Source organism: Eurytemora carolleeae, unplaced genomic scaffold, assembly GCF_000591075.1.
Source record: "Eurytemora carolleeae unplaced genomic scaffold, Eaff_2.0 scaffold476, whole genome shotgun sequence".
Taxonomy (NCBI): Eukaryota; Metazoa; Arthropoda; class Copepoda; order Calanoida; family Temoridae; genus Eurytemora; species Eurytemora carolleeae.
In genome coordinates, this window is record NW_019396367.1 from 44546 (window position 1) to 63094 (window position 18549).

Below are 18549 nucleotides of genomic sequence, written 5' to 3' on the forward strand. Positions count from 1 at the left end.
CGATACTGCACTTCCATTGACTGAAGTTCTGGTGACGTAATACGGACTACATGTAATTACATCATCAATTATATCTATCAAAAATGCAAAATAAAAATTAAAAAATTATAATAGGAGCAAACCTGAGATTCTCAGGCACCTGTGGGATATCGTCGTTTTTAAATTGCTTGCGTATTTGTTGAATATGATCTGTTTAATACTTATACAAATTGCATATATATAAATTTTCGTATAAATTTGACACAGTTTTATTCCAATTTCTCGAGACAGGAACATCCGATATATATCGATTAACGCCTGAGATTCTTAGGTTTTATCCTATACCCCCTTTCATTTTTCCTTTACAGTCCCTTTAATGTTTTAAACAATTTTCACCAGAAACAGAAATGAAAAATTAGAATAAAAAACTGTATTTGATTTTCTCGGTATCTAGAGGCTACTACATTGATCATATTAAAACTAAATCCAAAAATAAAATATACCTAACCCCATTATTATGGGTATCATTTGAAGATTTGTTGAAAAATACAGAGATAATACAGATAGTTATTAGGAAATGCTAGGATATAGATACTTCAGATCAACAACATGTTAGCTCCTTGCAGATCCGGATCAGCAAAGTTATGTACTCGGGTGGAACATTCAAGCAAAACATAAAAAAAACTTTCTAGAGATATATCTTTAAGATATAATAGATTAGTAAATCAAGTTTCTATCAGAAGATTAGTTTCTAAAGAAGAAATTAGAAATTAACAAAACTTTGATGTTTTTTAAGCTGGATCCGGATCAAAACGAAATGGAGCATTTTTATGAGGAAAAAACATAGAAATTCAACAATTCGATTATATCAATATATTTATGAGCAGTGCTGAGGATCCGGATCTGTTGGATCCGCAACATTTAGGCTTATTCGATCCGGATCCGCAAAAATATAAGGATCCACGGATCCGGATCAAAGGGTCAAAATATCCAACAAAAGCTGCAACAAAAACGATGGCTCTCAAAACTCAAATTTGAACTGTTTAAAAAATGTCCTTATATCTAATTGGTTCATTAACTTTTAGCATAAAAATAACTAAAGATAAATTTTCATGACCCAGATCCGAATCAAGATTAAATGGATTCTAAAGAGCACTGGGGGGGAGAGGGCGTCACAAAACCCGCAACTCTTATTATTTCAACCCAAAAGAACTAAAGAATCCCAAAAAAGTTGCCTAATCCCACTTGAAAACTGTAAGAAATCTATCTCTTTTTTGGAATTCTTAATTTTTAAACTTTGACTTACGTTAGATCAACAAATCGAGGTTTAAATTATTGAAGGTTTACATAATCGGGTTACAAAGCTTAATTTGGAATTAGAAGATTTAGAGTTTGAGGGGACATCTTAATTACCCCACCTATTTTCATGATGAACGTTTTCATTATGAACATTAAAATATTTGACCTGGTAGGTGCAGAAGGTTTCTTCCTGTTACTGTCTCCCTCCTCCCCAGTCTCCAAGAGTTTAGCAGGACGGGCTGGTGGAGGGGGTGGAGGAGGGATACCAGAGATACCAGGGGGCAGCTTAGCTCCAATCTTGATGATCTAGAGAATATAACAATGGTAATTAACACCGATTGGACTTGATTTTTTTTCTTCAGAACTTGACAGAAATGTTTACAATAAATCTATCTTTCTACGAGTGCACCATTTCTTGGTTTGTTTAAAATACAACCCCTAGAAACCATTATCAAGTATAAGGATTACTCAAAAAAGAGTTACTCATTAGTCGATATACATACATGGTTACCCACAAAAGAGGAGACATCACTGACGACTTTACAGAATCAAAACTGTATATATTCCCTTTCTTCATGATTTCCTGCAGCAACTATCAACTTATTTCTTTCTTTGCTCTATCAATCATTTAATAAGCTATTAAATAGACAATATTAAAGGGAGTGTTCGCGAAAAATGAAAGGGGGTATAGGCTTAATGCGATAAAAAAGCGCTGTTGATCGCTACTAATCTTACTTCTATCTGTTGCGTCTATAAGGAGAAAATTGTTAAAAACGACTAATACTGAAGAACGTAGTGTCCATACAAATTCAGAAAGATGCAACATACGACTTAGACCGTAAAAAATCAATTTAATTTCAAACAAATCATTCAGATATTACAACCTTTAGTCATCGATTATCTTTTGCCACATTTGTATATAGTTGAATTTTCGTACTATATTTTAATTGTTATGATCTGAGAGTTACTTATAAAAACATTTATTCCTGTTTCGAGGATTTTTGGTAATGAAGACGACATTTTCATATTTTCCAGGAATGTTCGAAAACAAGTTGTAAGATAAATATTATTTTTTAAAATAAAATCAGAGCAAATTATGAAAAATCAACTATATACAGATGTGGCGAAGATAATCGATGACCATAGCTTGTAATATCTAAATGATTTGTTTGAAATTAAATAGATCTTTTTACGGTCTAAGTCGTATGTTGCATCTTTCTGAATTTGTATGGATACTAAGTTATTCGTTATTAGTCGTTTTTTCTCCTTATAGACGCAACAGATAGAAGTAAGATTAGTAGCGATCAAAAGCGCTTTTTTATCGCATTAAGCCTATACCCCCTTTCATTTTTCGCGAACACTCCCTTTAAAGCAGAACATACAATCTAACCTTGGGATCGTAATAACTTTAGAGTTTCAAGCTTACAGTCTCATCCTTTATTGGCAACCCAGTATATAATATGAATCCAGTCATATTTCTTTCATTTATAGCTGTATACTTTTTCTTCCAAATAATTGAGAATACCAATAGAAGACTTATTCAACCTTCCGACTGTTAATCTAATTTATAATACTTATTTTTTTAACCTTTGATAACTATGTGTTAAGATATATTATCTTGAGTTATTACGTAAGATTTATGTACAAATGATCTAAACACAGTTCTCTACAGAAATATACTTTAGGTCGTCAAAAAAGTCTCATGCGTTGTGGGTAATAAAATATACTAAGATTTCTTCATTTCTAAGCACTTTAAACTTTGGAACATTAGCTAAAAGTTCAAATAATTTTCAATCGGTAAATTCAAATTAAATTATATTTAAAAAAAATAGTTTTTCCAAAGTGAAGTTTATAAGGTTGAGTTTGAATCTATGAATAATAGATAGGTTGAGTTTGAATCTATGAATATTTGATGCAGGATTGGAGGACAGGGGTTATATGTGTATGTTGATCCTTGTTCCTATGTAACACGGTAGCAGGGGGTGGTATCGTTGACTACTTACGTAATTATTTGAAAGTTCTGCTTTGCTTTATTTTCTGTTCAGTCCTCCGTTTAAACCATTCCATTTACATATTATATAGCACACTTCAAATTAAAGCAAAAAAATAGAGCAATCTATGAAACAAACTATTATTTTATATATTTAAATATATATTTTCATTACCGATGATTTCGTATGCAAAAATTGACCATGCGATGTAAATATTTTGAAAAAAAATTAAATTATTTTTTTTATTAAAAAAATTGTATGCTTGAACTGTTGCCTTGCTTTTATCCAAATTTGTTAGCTGTTTATTACCGTGACTGCTTTAGTAGATTTTTGCCGGTTTATTTTTATAATTTTGATTTCTTCCTCTGATCAAGAAGAACATAGAAACGGTGCTATAAATTCAAAATCAATTTCCATTTTCACCCAAAAAAACCGCAATTTTTCCTGATACAGGGTGTCCCATTAAACATGACAATAGCAAGACGACTTGAAAGTCGTCTTTGATATTTGAATTTATTTGTGACATTTAGTCTTCTATCTACTTTAACATGTATGATTCTCGTAACAATTATCACATAATTCTCCTAGCCCTGGCGTTTCCAAAAAGTGGTCTGCGTTTTTTGTGCTTTCAATATTACCGGAGATATAAAGAGTTTGGTTCAGATCTCAATTTTGTTAAATAAAAGCAAAATTGTCGAAATCTGAACGAAATTGCTCATATCTCGGGCAATATTGAAAGCACAAAAAATGCAGACCACATTTTGGAAATGGCAGGACAAGGAGAATATTGTAATTATTATCTCTAGAAATTTACTTCTAAAATTAGGTTGACAAAAAAATGCAGCAAATTATATCAACAACCAAGACGATATTCAAGTCGTCTTGCATACTGTCATGTTTCGTGGGACACCATGTATATTAAAACCTACCAGTAAGTTTCAAATCTAAAATGTCTCCAACAGTCAAATTACAAAAATCTTGAAATTTTTTAAACTTAATTTTACTTTTTCAAAAGATTACAATAAGTGTTGAAAATGGAGACAGAAAAAAAGAAGTGTAGATTTAGTTCTTTTGTGAAATATCTAATTACAAATTCATTCGGTCTCTTCGTCCTTCTTATGCTGTATGTAGTTGGCGGAGCTTACCTATTCATCTACCTGGAGCTACCCTACGAGACAGAGCAGAAAAATGTAAGATTTAAAGGGATTGCTCAACTATTAGCAAATTAACATAGTATTACTTATGATTTTAGGAATTAACAACATCACTAAGCCAGTTTTATGCTTTTAAAGGCCAAAATCATCGATATTTTGACAGAAAATTTGGGTTTCCATGCAAAGGAATTATTTATTTGACAAACTCAAATTATTTGATCTAACAGAAATTCATAGTTTGAAATATCTAAGGTCTACGACAGATATGGGATTAGATATTCAGGGCCATCCATTTACGCGACAAGACTGACTAAGTTCTTTTTTAAATCCAAAAATACTGATGTTATGTGTATCTCCTATAAAGTTGTAATCTACATATGTTTGTTTGTTTGTATGTACGATCATAACCCATGAACCCCTTAACTGGTTTGCCTCAAATTTTTATCAAGGAACTCGGAAGAACCAAGGGAGTGTTCTTAGCTGGTTCTTAGTTTTCAGATTCTTAGTTGAGTGGGTCCCTTTTCAAAGGGAAAAATCGCTAAAATCTTGATTTACAACTAAACGCGGGTAAACGGAGGGAGTAACTTTGAGTACCTCGACAACGCTGGGTTCTCAAAGCTAGTTTACAAATAAGTTCACAATCCCTTTAATAAAACATACTTCTTCCCTACAGATAATGCTGGATGAGTCTGACAGGATGAATGCTAGTATGGTGTTTATTGCTGATTATTTGGCAGGTAGAACAGAAAACAGAAAAATTTCCCCACTCAAAATATGAAAATTTTAAAGATAAGTTCTACCATGTGTTAACCCCCCCCCCCCTCCTATAAACGCCTCTGATTTAAAAGTGTACAATAACATTCAATAACAAAATGAATAAAAACTAACAATAAGATATGAACTTAAACTTTGGCCGCTGTGAACTTAAATTAATTACTGAAATCTTCACAACTAAAATTAGTTTAACACTTTCGGCAAATCCGAAATAAGAAGTTCAATAAAAAAAACTGTACAAAAACTGAGATGTTGACACGATATAGGATGAATTTTCACAAGAATAACTACATTTGTTTAAACAATAAACAATGCCGACAAACTAGTCGCCATGTTGGATGGATCGGAATGAGGCTTCCAGAACAAAGACGACTTCACCGAAAGTTCGGAAATCGGAGCAACATATTCTTGAAACTAGATTATACGTTGTTGTAGACTGGTTCCAGGGTTTTGGAAAACTGAAACGGAACTTCTTCGTACATAATCTCCCTGAAAAAAATATTAGTTAAAAACTGTCAACGTGATTTCATGTAACTCTTCATTGATATTATTATTTATCATTTACAGAGCGTCCCATATCATATTAGATTATCTCCAAGCTTTGACGTCAAATCGAACACGTAATACTCGAAGAGCCTAGCATTTTTTGCAAGAATATTTTTATATTGGCCTTTTTCAATTTTTTCAAAATAATTCAATCTTCTTATTTTTTCATTAGTCCCGAAAATCGTAATTTAGACCCATTGACGATTTAACATGATGTGGGACACCCTGTACAAAATAAATAGTTTTGTAATTTAATATTCATAGACGTTACAAGATTTGAGACAGATTTTTTGCAAACCCTCCCCCTGGAAATTCGTAACTTCCTTGTTTATACTCCTTGCAGATCCGGATCAGCAAAGTTATGTACTCGGGTGGAACATTCAAGCAAAACATAAAAAAAACTTTCTAGAGATATATCTTTAAGATATAATAGATTAGTAAATCAAGTTTCTATCAGAAGATTAGTTTCTAAAGAAGAAATTAGAAATTAACAAAACTTTGATGTTTTTTAAGCTGGATCCGGATCAAAACGAAATGGAGCATTTTTATGAGGAAAAAACATAGAAATTCAACAATTCGATTATATCAATATATTTATGAGCAGTGCTGAGGATCCGGATCTGTTGGATCCGCAACATTTAGGCTTATTCGATCCGGATCCGCAAAAATATAAGGATCCACGGATCCGGATCAAAGGGTCAAAATATCCAACAAAAGCTGCAACAAAAACGATGGCTCTCAAAACTCAAATTTGAACTGTTTAAAAAATGTCCTTATATCTAATTGGTTCATTAACTTTTAGCATAAAAATAACTAAAGATAAATTTTCATGACCCAGATCCGAATCAAGATTAAATGGATTCTAAAGAGCACTGGGGGGGGGGGGGCATCAGAATTCACACGGCTTTTACAAGAAAGTTTAATTGTAAAGAAAGAAAAAAATTGCATAAAAACCATGGGTCAACATTTAAATTTTTCCCCCCGTAATTTTTAAGTTTTTAAATGTAACAATCATGATTGAGTATTTCTTTTCACCAGATATTAATACTATATTTTTGTGTGTGTGAAGGATACAAATAAGATTATTGATTATAGTTTGCTTCAAAGAAAAAAAAAATCTTATTTACATTTTAGGAATACTAGAACTGAGCTTACAACTACTCCTACCTGGAGTTATTTAAAGTTAAAAATCTTCAACTCAAAAATAGTAATCGATTAGATGTACAATGTACATAAAGCCTTTGATTCGGAAGACAATTTACTCAACAAAGAAGATTTTAAGTCGTAGAATCAGAATTCTTTTAAGACACATTTGGTTCAACTTTATAAGTATGCATACCCACTAATTGGCTTTACCCAGACAAACCTAGGTTTACAAATCTCAATTCAGCTTCATAAATATATATAAATATAAATATCTTACCAATTGGGTTTACTCAGACAAACCTCTAGACTTAAAGATTTCATTTCAATTTTATAAATATATATATCTCTTACCAATTGGGTTTACCCAGGCATACCAAAGTTTACAGATTCCATCCAGGGTTTCTTCTATACTAGAGTATACCAAAGAAACCCCGGGTTTACAGATTATATCTCTATACTTGAATATACAGATGAATCCCCAGGATTACAGATTCCATACAGGGTTTCTTCTCTATACTAGAGTATGCAAATGAAACCACAAGTTTACAGATCCATCCAGGGTTTCATCTCTTAACTAGAGTAATGAATGAAACCCTAGGTTAACAGATTCTGTCCAGGCTTTTATCTCTTAAACTAGAGTATACGGATGAAACTCCAGGTTTACAGATTCTGTCCAGGGGTTCAAATGTAAATTAGAAACAACCGATGAAACCACAGGTTTCTTATATCCGTCCAGGGTTTCATCTCTATATTAGAGTATAGCGATGAACCCCAGGTTTAACTCTCTATCTCTTTAACTCCATCTACTCGGACAAAACCCGAGTGTACAGACATAATAATTTCATAAACAAGTGGTAGTATCCTTATAATAACTCAAGGATATATATTTTCCACCCCATAACAAAATAACTCTTTGTCCCAATTTTGTTATATTTTCCAACAGAAAAGTAGAAAATTGTCTGAACCATATGAACACAATGGTACCAGTAGAAAACCTTTGTTTTTAAAAAATCAACCAAAATTCAGGAAAACATATACCCCTGCAAATAATACTAATATTTTCGTCAAATCACCCCACACCCTCATATTCAGAATGGGGTCGTAAATATAATGCATGCCATGACAAATATCAATGAGAAAAGAATCTGAGTATGTGCGAGTATGCTGTAAATTGTATAGATTATAAAACCCCAATAAATTCCAAGATTTGACCATGTCTCTTGATCTAAGCTAAATATAATAAGAAACCGGAACTTTTAAATAAAACCATGGAACTCGATAACCAAGATAGAAACTTTTGATTGAAGGAGATACAAATCTGTGAAAACAGCTGTTTCGTTATTTCACAAAAATACACACTCGTTTCTCTCATATGTAAATATACAATAGTAACAAAAAACTTTGGAATGATTGACGTCTTACGGTCTTTCTTCATTCTTTTTCATCAAGAAATGTCAGTAATTTCAAGTTTTTATAGAGCATAAGGGCATATTTTTAAAAAATAAGGACAATTAAAAAATCTAATAATCATAGGGTTAAGAAAGAAAGAGGACGACAATTGTTCCAATATTTGTAGCTTACTACTGTATCCGTTGATATAGTTACCTAGACAGGCCTAGGTTTACAACACGACATGCATTTAAAAAAAATCCCTCACAGGAGAAATCAAAGTTTAAAAATCGGTAAAATGATAATAGTTGACCCAGACAAGCCCAGGTGTACAGTTGTACGGCAGTATGATGATATATACATACATGTACACAACCTTTACATTCGTCATATAAGGCTTTAATTATTATTTAGGTGGATAAATAACTTTTGTTTAGCGGGCCTTTCAGTAAAACTATTTAACTTCTAAAGAATAAATAATTGAAATAACCAAATGTAAAACTAAAAAAATTTCAGGTACAATGAGTAATGACAGGTACTGATTTTTCACATTTATATCACAGACGTTGCTGGCACAAAGAAAATAAGCCCCCTTCCATAGAAATACGTTAATTTTCCCCCCCATAATATTAAAATAATCCAAAACCCAACAAACAATAAAATAAATTATATAGAAAGCAGTAAAAATACCAACGAAAACTTAATTACGTTCTACTTTCACTGCTTTAGTACAGAGAAAACAACAATAGTTATCAACACATCTTTATTGAATTACAGAAAATAATTAAGAGAAGAAATGGTGTTGGGATTTCTGCAGGTTCTTTTAAACGATCGATTAAATTTTCTTCAGGATTATCTGTTTTAAGTTTTGACATTAACGAATCACTAAAAGCGAATTTTCTTCTTTGTTTGAAAGATGCATCCATCCTAAGTTGAATGAGGATGGAAACCACACAAAAGGAACATTCGGATCATATTATTTCACGTGTTTTTAAAGAATTATTATCAAGGGTAAAATTTGATCTAGGAGATCATTTATCTCCTCTCCCGTTCTACACGTTCATCCCTCCTCTCCCGATCCCTAGGTTCCTCCTTGATCACCCTGCTACTGGATTCAGGATGGTCTGGACCACGTTCTCGTTCTCTCTCACGCTCAGGGTCTCCCCTTGGACGTTCTCTCTCCCTACCACGATATCTATCATCGTAGTACTTATCATCTCGACGATAATCGCGCTCCCTGTCTCGACTACGAGATCGCTCTCGGTACCGATCGTCATACCTAGGAGATCTATCTCTGTAACGATCCGGAGTATGATGGCGACCGTAGGATCGATGTCTTCTGTCCGGAGATCTTGAATGATGTCCCCTGGATCCATAGCTCTTACTCTCAATACCGTGCAGTGTATCCTGTAGAGATGTAATCAAGATCTTGCATCTCTCATCGTTGGCAACCTTACTCTGCTTAATCAAAGATATAGCAGTGACCAGGGTCTCGATGGCACTCGCATATTCTCCGTTGGCAGCGTCCTGTACTGCACGGGCTATTGCACTGCTGGATACAGTACGGTTCCTTGACATAATTTCCTCAAACTCTGGTTCCGACAAACCGTGAGGTTCATGGTAGACAAGTGGTGCTCCGCCGGGGAAAAATGCGGGATTGACGTGAACACCGGCGATTGGCGGCGGACGACCGGCTAAGCCTGGGGGAGGACCAGTAACTGGTGGAGGACCATGCATGACTGGAGGAGGTCCTACGTGAACACCGTGAGGGAGATGACCAGGGGGAGGACCACGAACTGCAGGAGGAGGTCCTCGGACTGTCATAAGTCCTGGAGGTGGTTGACTGATGGGAGGAGGACCTCGGAGACCTGGTGGAGGCTGTCTGTATCCGGGAGGTGGCATACCTGGTGGAGGTAGCCCTGGAGGTCCTGGCCGTCCTGCCTGAGGTCGGAAACTTGGAGGAGGTAAACCAGGAGGAGGAGGTCTAGCCCCCGCAGGAGGCTGTGTGGGAGGACGAGTTTTCGACTGAGACTCAAATTGGGACAACGCTTGTTTCGTAGCGTAGGTGACAACAGGGTTTTGTCCATGCATCTCCTTCTTGGCAAGGTTCTCCATTATCTTCTTGGAGCTTCCTTCACTTCCAATAGAGATACAGCAGAACCCTTTACTCTGACCGTTAGCTCGATTCTCGTAGAACTTGACCTCGACAAAGTCTGGAACTCCAAGGCTTTGAACTGCATCCTGGATATCTTGGTCCGTGGTCCACCAGGTTAGATTTCCAACATAGAGTTGAAATACACGATCCCCCTTCTTGACAGGACCAGGTTTAGTACTCAGAGTAATATCTTTGCTGGGAGTAACGTCCTTCTTTTCCTCCTTAGTTCCAGCGGTAATAACGTCGTCATAGAGATCAGTGTTCTCTTGTGAGAAATCATCGTTTGGGAACTCTTGTTCCACATCCGCGTACAGATCTATATCCACACCATCCGCCATATTGGCGGGGATCAATATCTGAAAATAATGAATTTACATAGGAGGTTTGTTAAAACCAATATCCGCTAGAAATTAAACGGAAATTAAATGTTCATTACTGCTATTGTAAGAAAACCAGGGGCGTATAGGGGGTTGAGCCCATTTCTGACAGGTTAACCCCCCCCCCCCCTCAATATTTATATCTTAAAGTCAACTGTTGTTGCAATTTCAAGTAATCCTCCATTTATACAGCGGCATAATCAACTCACTACAGTACCTTAACCCCTATATCTGATAAATTTTCCCACTTTAAAAGTGGTTTATTCTGACTGTTCCTTCGTTGTTTCTCTTACTTCTAAATAGAAACCAGAAAGGAAATAATAAATTTTATAAAAAGTATAGTATTAATTATTCATTCTAATTCAGATAGGGGTTTAAATGGTACTGCTGTGAATAGGCCATGCCACCCTTTTTTTAAAATGAATGGTCACTTGAAAATACGACAACCTTCCCTTTAATTTTAGGTCTGCACCATGAGAACAAGGTTGATATGGATAATTGCACTACCTTCCTCTCCAGCCCTTACTACTCATACCATGAAAATTACGCTAAGGAAGTTTATTCTCACATTAGATCGAAACAGATACTGATTCATATCCAGCTCATTATGGTTTCTTAAAAAATTTGCCAATTTCTATTACCTGAACAAATTCCTAAAATGTTCTTTTTTTTACTCTTAAAACTCTATAACTATTGAATCCGGATCCTAGTCACTGGAGTTCAAAATTTAAAAAAAAATACATAATAAATTTTAAAAATGTAGAGATAATCAAAATTTTCTAGGCTTGTCCTGCTTTGGCGTTTGAAGATCCATTTTGTATTTGCATAAAGGAGTTAAGAAGCAGGTAGGAATTATAAACCTGACTTTAATGATCAAGATCAATAGAGTTACATTTTTACGGAATAAACATAGCTTTTTTATTCAACAAAGAAAAATAAGTGAAATACCAAAATGTCATTTATCAAATACAAAACGTTATTCATGGTTTTAAGTTCAATCATCAAATACAAATTTTAATGATTTGTCCAACAATTCAGAAATTCATGAAAATATCAATTTTTATCTTTCCTTTGTTCTGATCGTCTTTCAGCATTTATTTCTCTTGTTATCCTTTTAATAGAACCTTTCTTAACAGGAACTAGAGGAACAAGCAATTCAAGTTACTCTCCACATAAAAAATGGCATGTCTTATTCACAGTCACAATGATGTCCTTCAAAACTTTAAAATTGAGTTGAACAGTAAAGAAGAAATAGTAATTTTTTTTATCGAAAGAAGTTTTAATATTCCTGAACTGTTTTTGCAGCATAAACCAAAAAGAAAAATAATCATTTTAAGCTTGATCAGAGAAAGGTTCTAAGTGTACCGTTGTGAATTTTTAGATATTATTTAGATATTCTTTAGATATTCTTTAGATATTATTTAGATATTATTTAGATATTGTTTAGAAATTATTTAGGTATTCTTTAGATATTATTTAGATATTATTTAGATATTCTTTAGATATTATTTAGACATTATTTAGATAATATTTAGACATTATTTAAATAATATTTAGAAATTATTTAGATATTATTTAGATATTATTTAGAAATTATTTAGACATTATTTAGATATCATTTAGATATTATTTAGATACTATTTAGATATTATTTAGATATTATGCCGAGGCTGAAGATAGTTTAAGGAAAACAATTGATCAGATTCTGTTTTTAACCAGCGAGTACGGGTATGAAGGTTTGTAAAAAAAAGTGCTACCTAACACCCTCTTATTCCCATAGCTTATATAAACTGTTTTTAAAAGTTGGCCAGCATTTTCTTCTATTGTAAATCTTAAAATGGCTCTAGAAAAGTCGCAAACCTTTATAATTTTAAGACTTATTAATTCAGGACCTGGGACTGAATGGCATGACAACTGGAGTGTAACTAACTCCATGCTTTTTACCCTTACTACTCTCACTCTTATAGGCTATGGACATATTTGCCCTAAGTAAGGTTTATTATAGTCTCTCATTCGTTTATTTCTTGTCAAATATTAAATAGTTTACGCAAAATACAAGGTCAAATTCTAAAACTTGTCAAAATTATTCAAGTTTTGGACTAGATGTCAAAAAGCGGAAACCTTAGGTCTCTTATATTTTATTCCTAAAATCAAACTCTACATAGTTAAAAGAATTTTTATTTGAAGGCACTTAGTGCTTTATCTGTAAAAAATGGCTAACCTTAAAAGATCTGACCACAAAAAATTCAGATTGGTGTTTTAAGAAGAAATTAACAAACTAAAGTTTGGAGCTCTAAGTCAATAAAATACATTCTTTCAAATTTTTCTTTTATTGTCTCTCTAATTTCTCATAATTAATAACCTTTATATGGAAGAAATATATCACAAGAGTTACGGATTTATGTTGATGTTTTGTAAAGGGATTAACAACACAAAAGTTCCTACATTTGGTCCCAGAAATACCCCCTTATTAATTTGATCTTGCAAATCAATTATTTAGAACCTTTATGGGTAAGCTGATGTTAATCCTCTACAGCATTTTTGGGCTTCCCCTCATGATGGTGTTTCTGGCAAATATAGGTGGACACTTATTAAAATTTAAATATTAAAACAAGCAGATGTAACTTCACATAAGGGTTTATATTTTACTAAAACGTCAGATTTTCCCATGCCTTGGAGTAATTCAATACTTCATGTAATTAAGTCATATCTATATATAAATACATTGAAGAGAACTAATTTTGTTTGACTGAGGTGACTTCATGGCCGATCTTACAAAGAGAACTTACTCACGAATTGCTTGCCGAATGTGTAGAGTTAGAAGACGCTACTCAGAGTTGGAAGATAAGGTAGCTTGTCATTTACAAATATATTTTAGCAAAGTATAACTAATTTGTTTTCAGTATACCCCAAGCAACAAGATATCAAATGATATTGTGGGGAACGAAGATTACATGCCCTCAGACGAAATAAATGTTCCGATCATCATTTCACTACGTAAGATAATTTACAATTGTATAAAATGCTAAATAAATCTAAAATTTTTATAAATCTGAAATTTAAAAGTAAAAAACATCAAGGCTTTAGTTTCAAAAATAAAAGTTTTACAGATAAAAAGGGGATTGCTACAGCTCCATACACATTGAACATTAAATGAAAATGTTGTTCTTGAATAGATTTTAGAAACATGGTTCAAAATTGCAAACATAGCATTCTAGAATGATTTATGAATCACCATAAGAAGTTATTCAACTTCTGATTACCGCAAACTATTGCAGTGTTTATGGGCTCCTACATTGTGTTTGGTGCGTATGTGTTCTCTGTTTGGGAGGACTGGGACTTCCCTAGTTCTTGCTACTTTGCATTCATAACACTGACTACTATAGGTAAAGTTTTTTTAACACTATTTCGAGTTGTGATTAAATATAAACCATACATTTTCAGCCCATGATAAATAAGGTTCAATTCTTAATAAACCCGGCCAACATTGTTAGCATTTTATATGACTTGACATCTGTGGATGGTAAGCTTCGTAAAAAATGTAATTTTCTAATATTTTTTTTGCTATATCAACAAACAACATTGTTTTTATCTACTTAATATTTTTTGCTGATTCCTTGAGTTCGTCAACTTTGATTTGCCCTGTTAATACAAAGTATATTCAAAAACTGACTGTCTTTAACTTAACTCATATTGTCAGTTTTATTTCAATCTTAGGAAAAACTCCAGGAACGTACCCAGGAATTTGTCTAAGGAGGGGGGCCCTTTATTTTTTCTTCTTTCCAAGGAGGGTTTAGTTACCGTTGGGACCTGAAACCCCCTTGGAAACCATAGCCCCCCCCCCCCTGTTTCCGCCTCTGAACAACTGATTTAAATCTAATCTTATTTCACTTCACTTCACTTATACAGGATTCGGTGATTATGTTCCTGGCAGCAGTTTTACTGGAGAATTAACTCTTAATCAATTCATAAAAATGACATTTACAACATTGTACTGTTTGATGGGACTGGCTCTTATTTCAATGGGAATAAATTTGGCATCTGAACAGGTTATGTAAATAAATTTTTAGAAAGAATTTATTTTTTCGAGATACATATAAAAATACTTGGGCAACTGTGAAGAAACTAATAAATTGATCTTTATCAGATTAAGATCAAGGTAATGTGGATGGCTGAACAAACCGGAATGGCAGAAAATGAGCAGACAAGGAAAAAATACTTGATAAAAAAATCTAAAGGTAATTTGTAAAAAAAACTGGAATAAAAAAAATAAATTCTGGAAAACATTGAAAAAAAATAATTCCCCATCCGGCCTTGAAGATAAAAGATGATTTGAAAGGGAACGTTAATGATATTTTGGATAAAAAAAGAGGAGAAACATTCTATCCAGTTAAAGTTTAACAATCCGAATCTTTGGTAAAAGCTTAATTTCCCTTACTGCATAATTTCTAGGAATAATTTCCCCAAGCTTTTATTTTTAATGTTCCAGGGGTGAAGGAAACCCCTGTGAACAAGATGGGGAAGAGGTCCTGGTGGATCAAGAAGAAACCAGCGATGAAGGTTGAAGACCTTGATACACTGGAAGAGGTGGACGAGGGCGGAGATGAGATTGTGGATTATTAAATTAAAATAAGTATTGAATATATAGTTAGTTTTATCCTGGAATAAATAAATGTATTTTTTATTCTCTGTTTTGAGAAAGATGAAACAAGAAGCTTTATCATGACTTACCGGTTTGAGAGCTAGTTCAGGTTGGGTTTCTTCATCCATCTCCAATCCTGCAGCCTGGATAAACATATATAACAAGCGGAATAGAATTTTCTGAAAACTAATCACTATAACCCTTTCCCCCAATCCCCTTTCAACAATGGAGGATCTTATCATTTAGGCTTTTAATAATATAGCATTTTTGGAAGAATCAAACGTAGTCGGTAAAACTACTCGGTCTCTTAAAAGTCAACATTGTTTCAGAACCAACAATTATTTACTGAAATAAATATCACGTTGGATCCAGATTAAATTTTCATGAGACAGATCCACATTTAAATGGAATGAATCTAAGCACTGATTTAACAGTTAAAAAAGAATTTAGTAACCTGTGTAATATTCTTGTAATGGAAGCAAAGTGTAGAGAGACTGGAACCTAGAGCAATCTCCAGACAAAGAATGGCTGCTCTTGCTCCTCCAATGGTTTTCTGAAGATATAGATTGGTTCAGAGAAATAGCAACTTTAAAACTAATTTTACGGTTTTCCAATGATTTTCATTGATTCATAAATAGGAGTTATGTTCTAGGAAATTACCAAATCAAATTGATTCATCTCACCTTATCGGTTTCTGGTGAGTAACTATAACTATTGATTGTTTCTATTCTTGGGCTATAATTTTCTGTGAGATAGTTTCCAGTTGAGAATACTATGTTCATGAAGACCATGAAGCAACCCAGGATACAGGATATAAACAGTCTATTGCTCGAAGAGGAGTAGAACTCTCTAAATATTGAAAAATATGTTTAATTAAGAATAATGTGTAGAAACAAATTAAACATTTTTAACTTTACGTCAATGCCGTCAAGAAAAAGAACCAATTCATTGTTCACGGAGCAGGGATAATCCCCCATAAAATATAATCAGTGTTACTAAGAAATTTAAATTATAAGACAAGCTATAATGACATGCCTCAAGGCGGTTTAGAGCTATTAAATAAAATCTGCAAAATAGCAAAGAGAATTTTGACTAAAAGAAAGTGTTAATCATAAAAGCTATATGATTCCTATCGGTCAAGGATACAGAATCAAACCTGAATCTGCATAAGAATCCCTAGAAGGATGTATTTTAAAAAGCATATTTGGTACCTAGGGAACTTATTTTTGGTCGAGTATGTTAGCACCGGCAAAAAAGCTGGACTTGATAATTTGTCAGTACAGTTATTCTATGAAATCCTTGCTTACTTGGGATTCGTACTTTACTTTAAGTTCTTAAAAATATCTATTACTATATTTTGAATGAAGTTGAGCACGAGGCGCAGAAAATGATAGTATTTTTTTTTCGGCGCATAATAACTATTGGGGTCATTTGGGGAAAATGGCCGATTTTATGTGAAAAAATGGTGTTATTTTCTGTTTGGATAAAAATTTTGCGTAATTAAATAAAAGCGAATTTTTTACAGAAATAGTGACAGTATTTGTGTAGTGCCTTTTAAAGTCCAAAAACCTTAAAAGTTCTAGAAAAACGAACCAAGTTATTTCCCATCACTATTTGCTAATTTGTGAAAACTTCGGCGATTTGTCCTACTGAAAGGAATGGGAGTAACCAACCTAGCCTTTGTATCGTATGTCTTGAACTGAAACGCCATGAAGATGATGGTTACACTAAGAAGAGCTTGAATCACACTCACTCCTATACCAATTCCAGTCACCGTCTAATGGAAACAAATTCAATCTATATAAATATTTAACAGCTGAACCGATCGGACCCCACAGTTTTTGTCGTAACTCCAATGGCCCCGGAAAAATTTTCGATTTTTGAAAATTCACTAATTTAAACAGAAATTTCCGCTAAAATATTTGTTTACAGAAGTACAATAACAAAATAGCGACTTGAAAATCAACAATTAAAAGCTAGAACTGTAACTGGAAACAGGGTACAAAGGATCCTAAAAGCGTAATACTGCAAGATTTCATTAGTCAATGTGGCCATTAATATTCACTCACAAGTAAGATAAAATAGCAAGTTCAATATGTTCAGAGGCCATGATTAAAAACCTAGTCTTGAGTCTCATGAGTCTACTTCCTTAGTCTCAACTCTGAAGTTAGACCGGAATTGACTTAATTATTAATGTAACGCCAGTCTTATTTTAGTGACAGCTTTGTCTTGAAGACAAATTCTAACAGAATTTTTAAAAACAAGGCCTTAAATCAATATAAAACCTAGCATTTCTGGGTCCCTTCTTCTTGCAGTTCTAATTATACGTAAATCAAAATAGTTGACAAACTTTAAGGAAAAAATCGACCAATAAAACTTGATAATTATCGCCTATTGACAAATTAAAGACACGACCATCATTACCACGTCAATTTGATTTATTCATGAACAAATAATTACAGATAACCTAATTCTTGACAAATTTGACAGCAGCAAATCTTTTGACAAAAAAAGCCTTTTATTTGCCCTCAAAATCAGAGAAATAACATCAAACTGACGGTGTTACAGTTTATCCAAAATCAAATTGAGACTAGCACGACATTTTTTTGCTATTACAGTGTCGCAATAAGGTTGTCCGATTTTAAAATAACTAGCCGAGGTGTCCAGAGTTTAGAAAACAACCTTTCGTGTCGAAAGGGAATAATTGCAAGGTTCCAAATGTTAACATTCCGATAAAGTGGATAACTAACTGGGTGAATTGGGCAATAATTTTTTTTCCTCACTACAAAAAAAAATCTTTTAGAACTGTGACTTTACCGGCAGATCTAAATTTTAGTTACCGTTCGTATTAACCCACTTTTACATTTCGCAAACACTCCCATTAAGTCCATAGTATTTACTTACGTTAAAGGTGTACAAGTATCCGATTGGTTGTGTAATAGAGTAGAGCTCCACTATGAAGAGGGACAGGGATAGTGCTAGAAGACTGGTGGAGAGTAGTTTAACCTTACTGATCACTTTAATCAGATGAGCAGGAGTAAACTCAACCATTATAGATCTATCAACATAATAACAGAAACATCATATATGGATAAGT

At 33.5% G+C, this 18549-nt stretch overlaps 3 protein-coding genes across 3 annotated transcripts; 1 reads left to right on the plus strand and 2 right to left on the minus strand.

Annotated features, from left to right (window-relative positions):
• Positions 1-1341: 1341 nt before the first annotated feature.
• LOC111701828 (uncharacterized) lies at positions 1342-18542 on the minus strand. Its single transcript, XM_023473272.1, has 6 exons — positions 18357-18542; positions 17126-17229; positions 16136-16301; positions 15907-16005; positions 15542-15595; positions 1342-1584 (listed from the first exon to the last, which is right to left on the minus strand). Exons 1-6 carry the CDS (start codon positions 18501-18503, stop codon positions 1345-1347), a joined length of 810 nt encoding a protein of 269 aa, XP_023329040.1. The 5' UTR covers positions 18504-18542; the 3' UTR covers positions 1342-1344.
• LOC111701825 (TWiK family of potassium channels protein 7) lies at positions 4266-15496 on the plus strand. The gene is made up of 13 exons (XM_023473267.1): positions 4266-4459; positions 5097-5160; positions 11275-11363; positions 11594-11655; positions 12467-12546; positions 12700-12799; positions 13311-13390; positions 13565-13659; positions 13714-13807; positions 14089-14196; positions 14720-14859; positions 14958-15048; positions 15300-15496. Exons 1-13 carry the CDS (start codon positions 4304-4306, stop codon positions 15431-15433), a joined length of 1293 nt encoding a protein of 430 aa, XP_023329035.1. The 5' UTR covers positions 4266-4303; the 3' UTR covers positions 15434-15496.
• On the minus strand, positions 9027-10943 carry LOC111701824 (cleavage and polyadenylation specificity factor subunit 6). Its single transcript, XM_023473266.1, has one exon. It carries the CDS (start codon positions 10769-10771, stop codon positions 9314-9316), a length of 1458 nt encoding a protein of 485 aa, XP_023329034.1. The 5' UTR covers positions 10772-10943; the 3' UTR covers positions 9027-9313.
• Positions 18543-18549: the final 7 nt, after the last annotated feature.

Bases quoted from the DNA above. Each gene is read 5' to 3' on its own strand.
- LOC111701825 (XM_023473267.1), top strand. From the start codon at position 4,304: ATGGAGACAGAAAAAAAGAAGTGTAGATTTAGTTCTTTTGTGAAATAT. The intron at 4,460-5,096 runs GTAAGATTTAAA...TCTTCCCTACAG, and splicing joins ACGAGACAGAGCAGAAAAAT to ATAATGCTGGATGAGTCTGA. The intron at 13,660-13,713 runs GTAGCTTGTCAT...ATTTGTTTTCAG, and splicing joins ACTCAGAGTTGGAAGATAAG to TATACCCCAAGCAACAAGAT.
- LOC111701824 (XM_023473266.1), bottom strand. From the start codon at position 10,771: ATGGCGGATGGTGTGGATATAGATCTGTACGCGGATGTGGAACAAGAG.
- LOC111701828 (XM_023473272.1), bottom strand. From the start codon at position 18,503: ATGGTTGAGTTTACTCCTGCTCATCTGATTAAAGTGATCAGTAAGGTT. The intron at 16,006-16,135 runs GTGAGATGAATC...CTATATCTTCAG, and splicing joins ACTCACCAGAAACCGATAAG to AAAACCATTGGAGGAGCAAG. The intron at 15,596-15,906 runs GTTACTAAATTC...ATGTTTATCCAG, and splicing joins ATTACAAGAATATTACACAG to GCTGCAGGATTGGAGATGGA.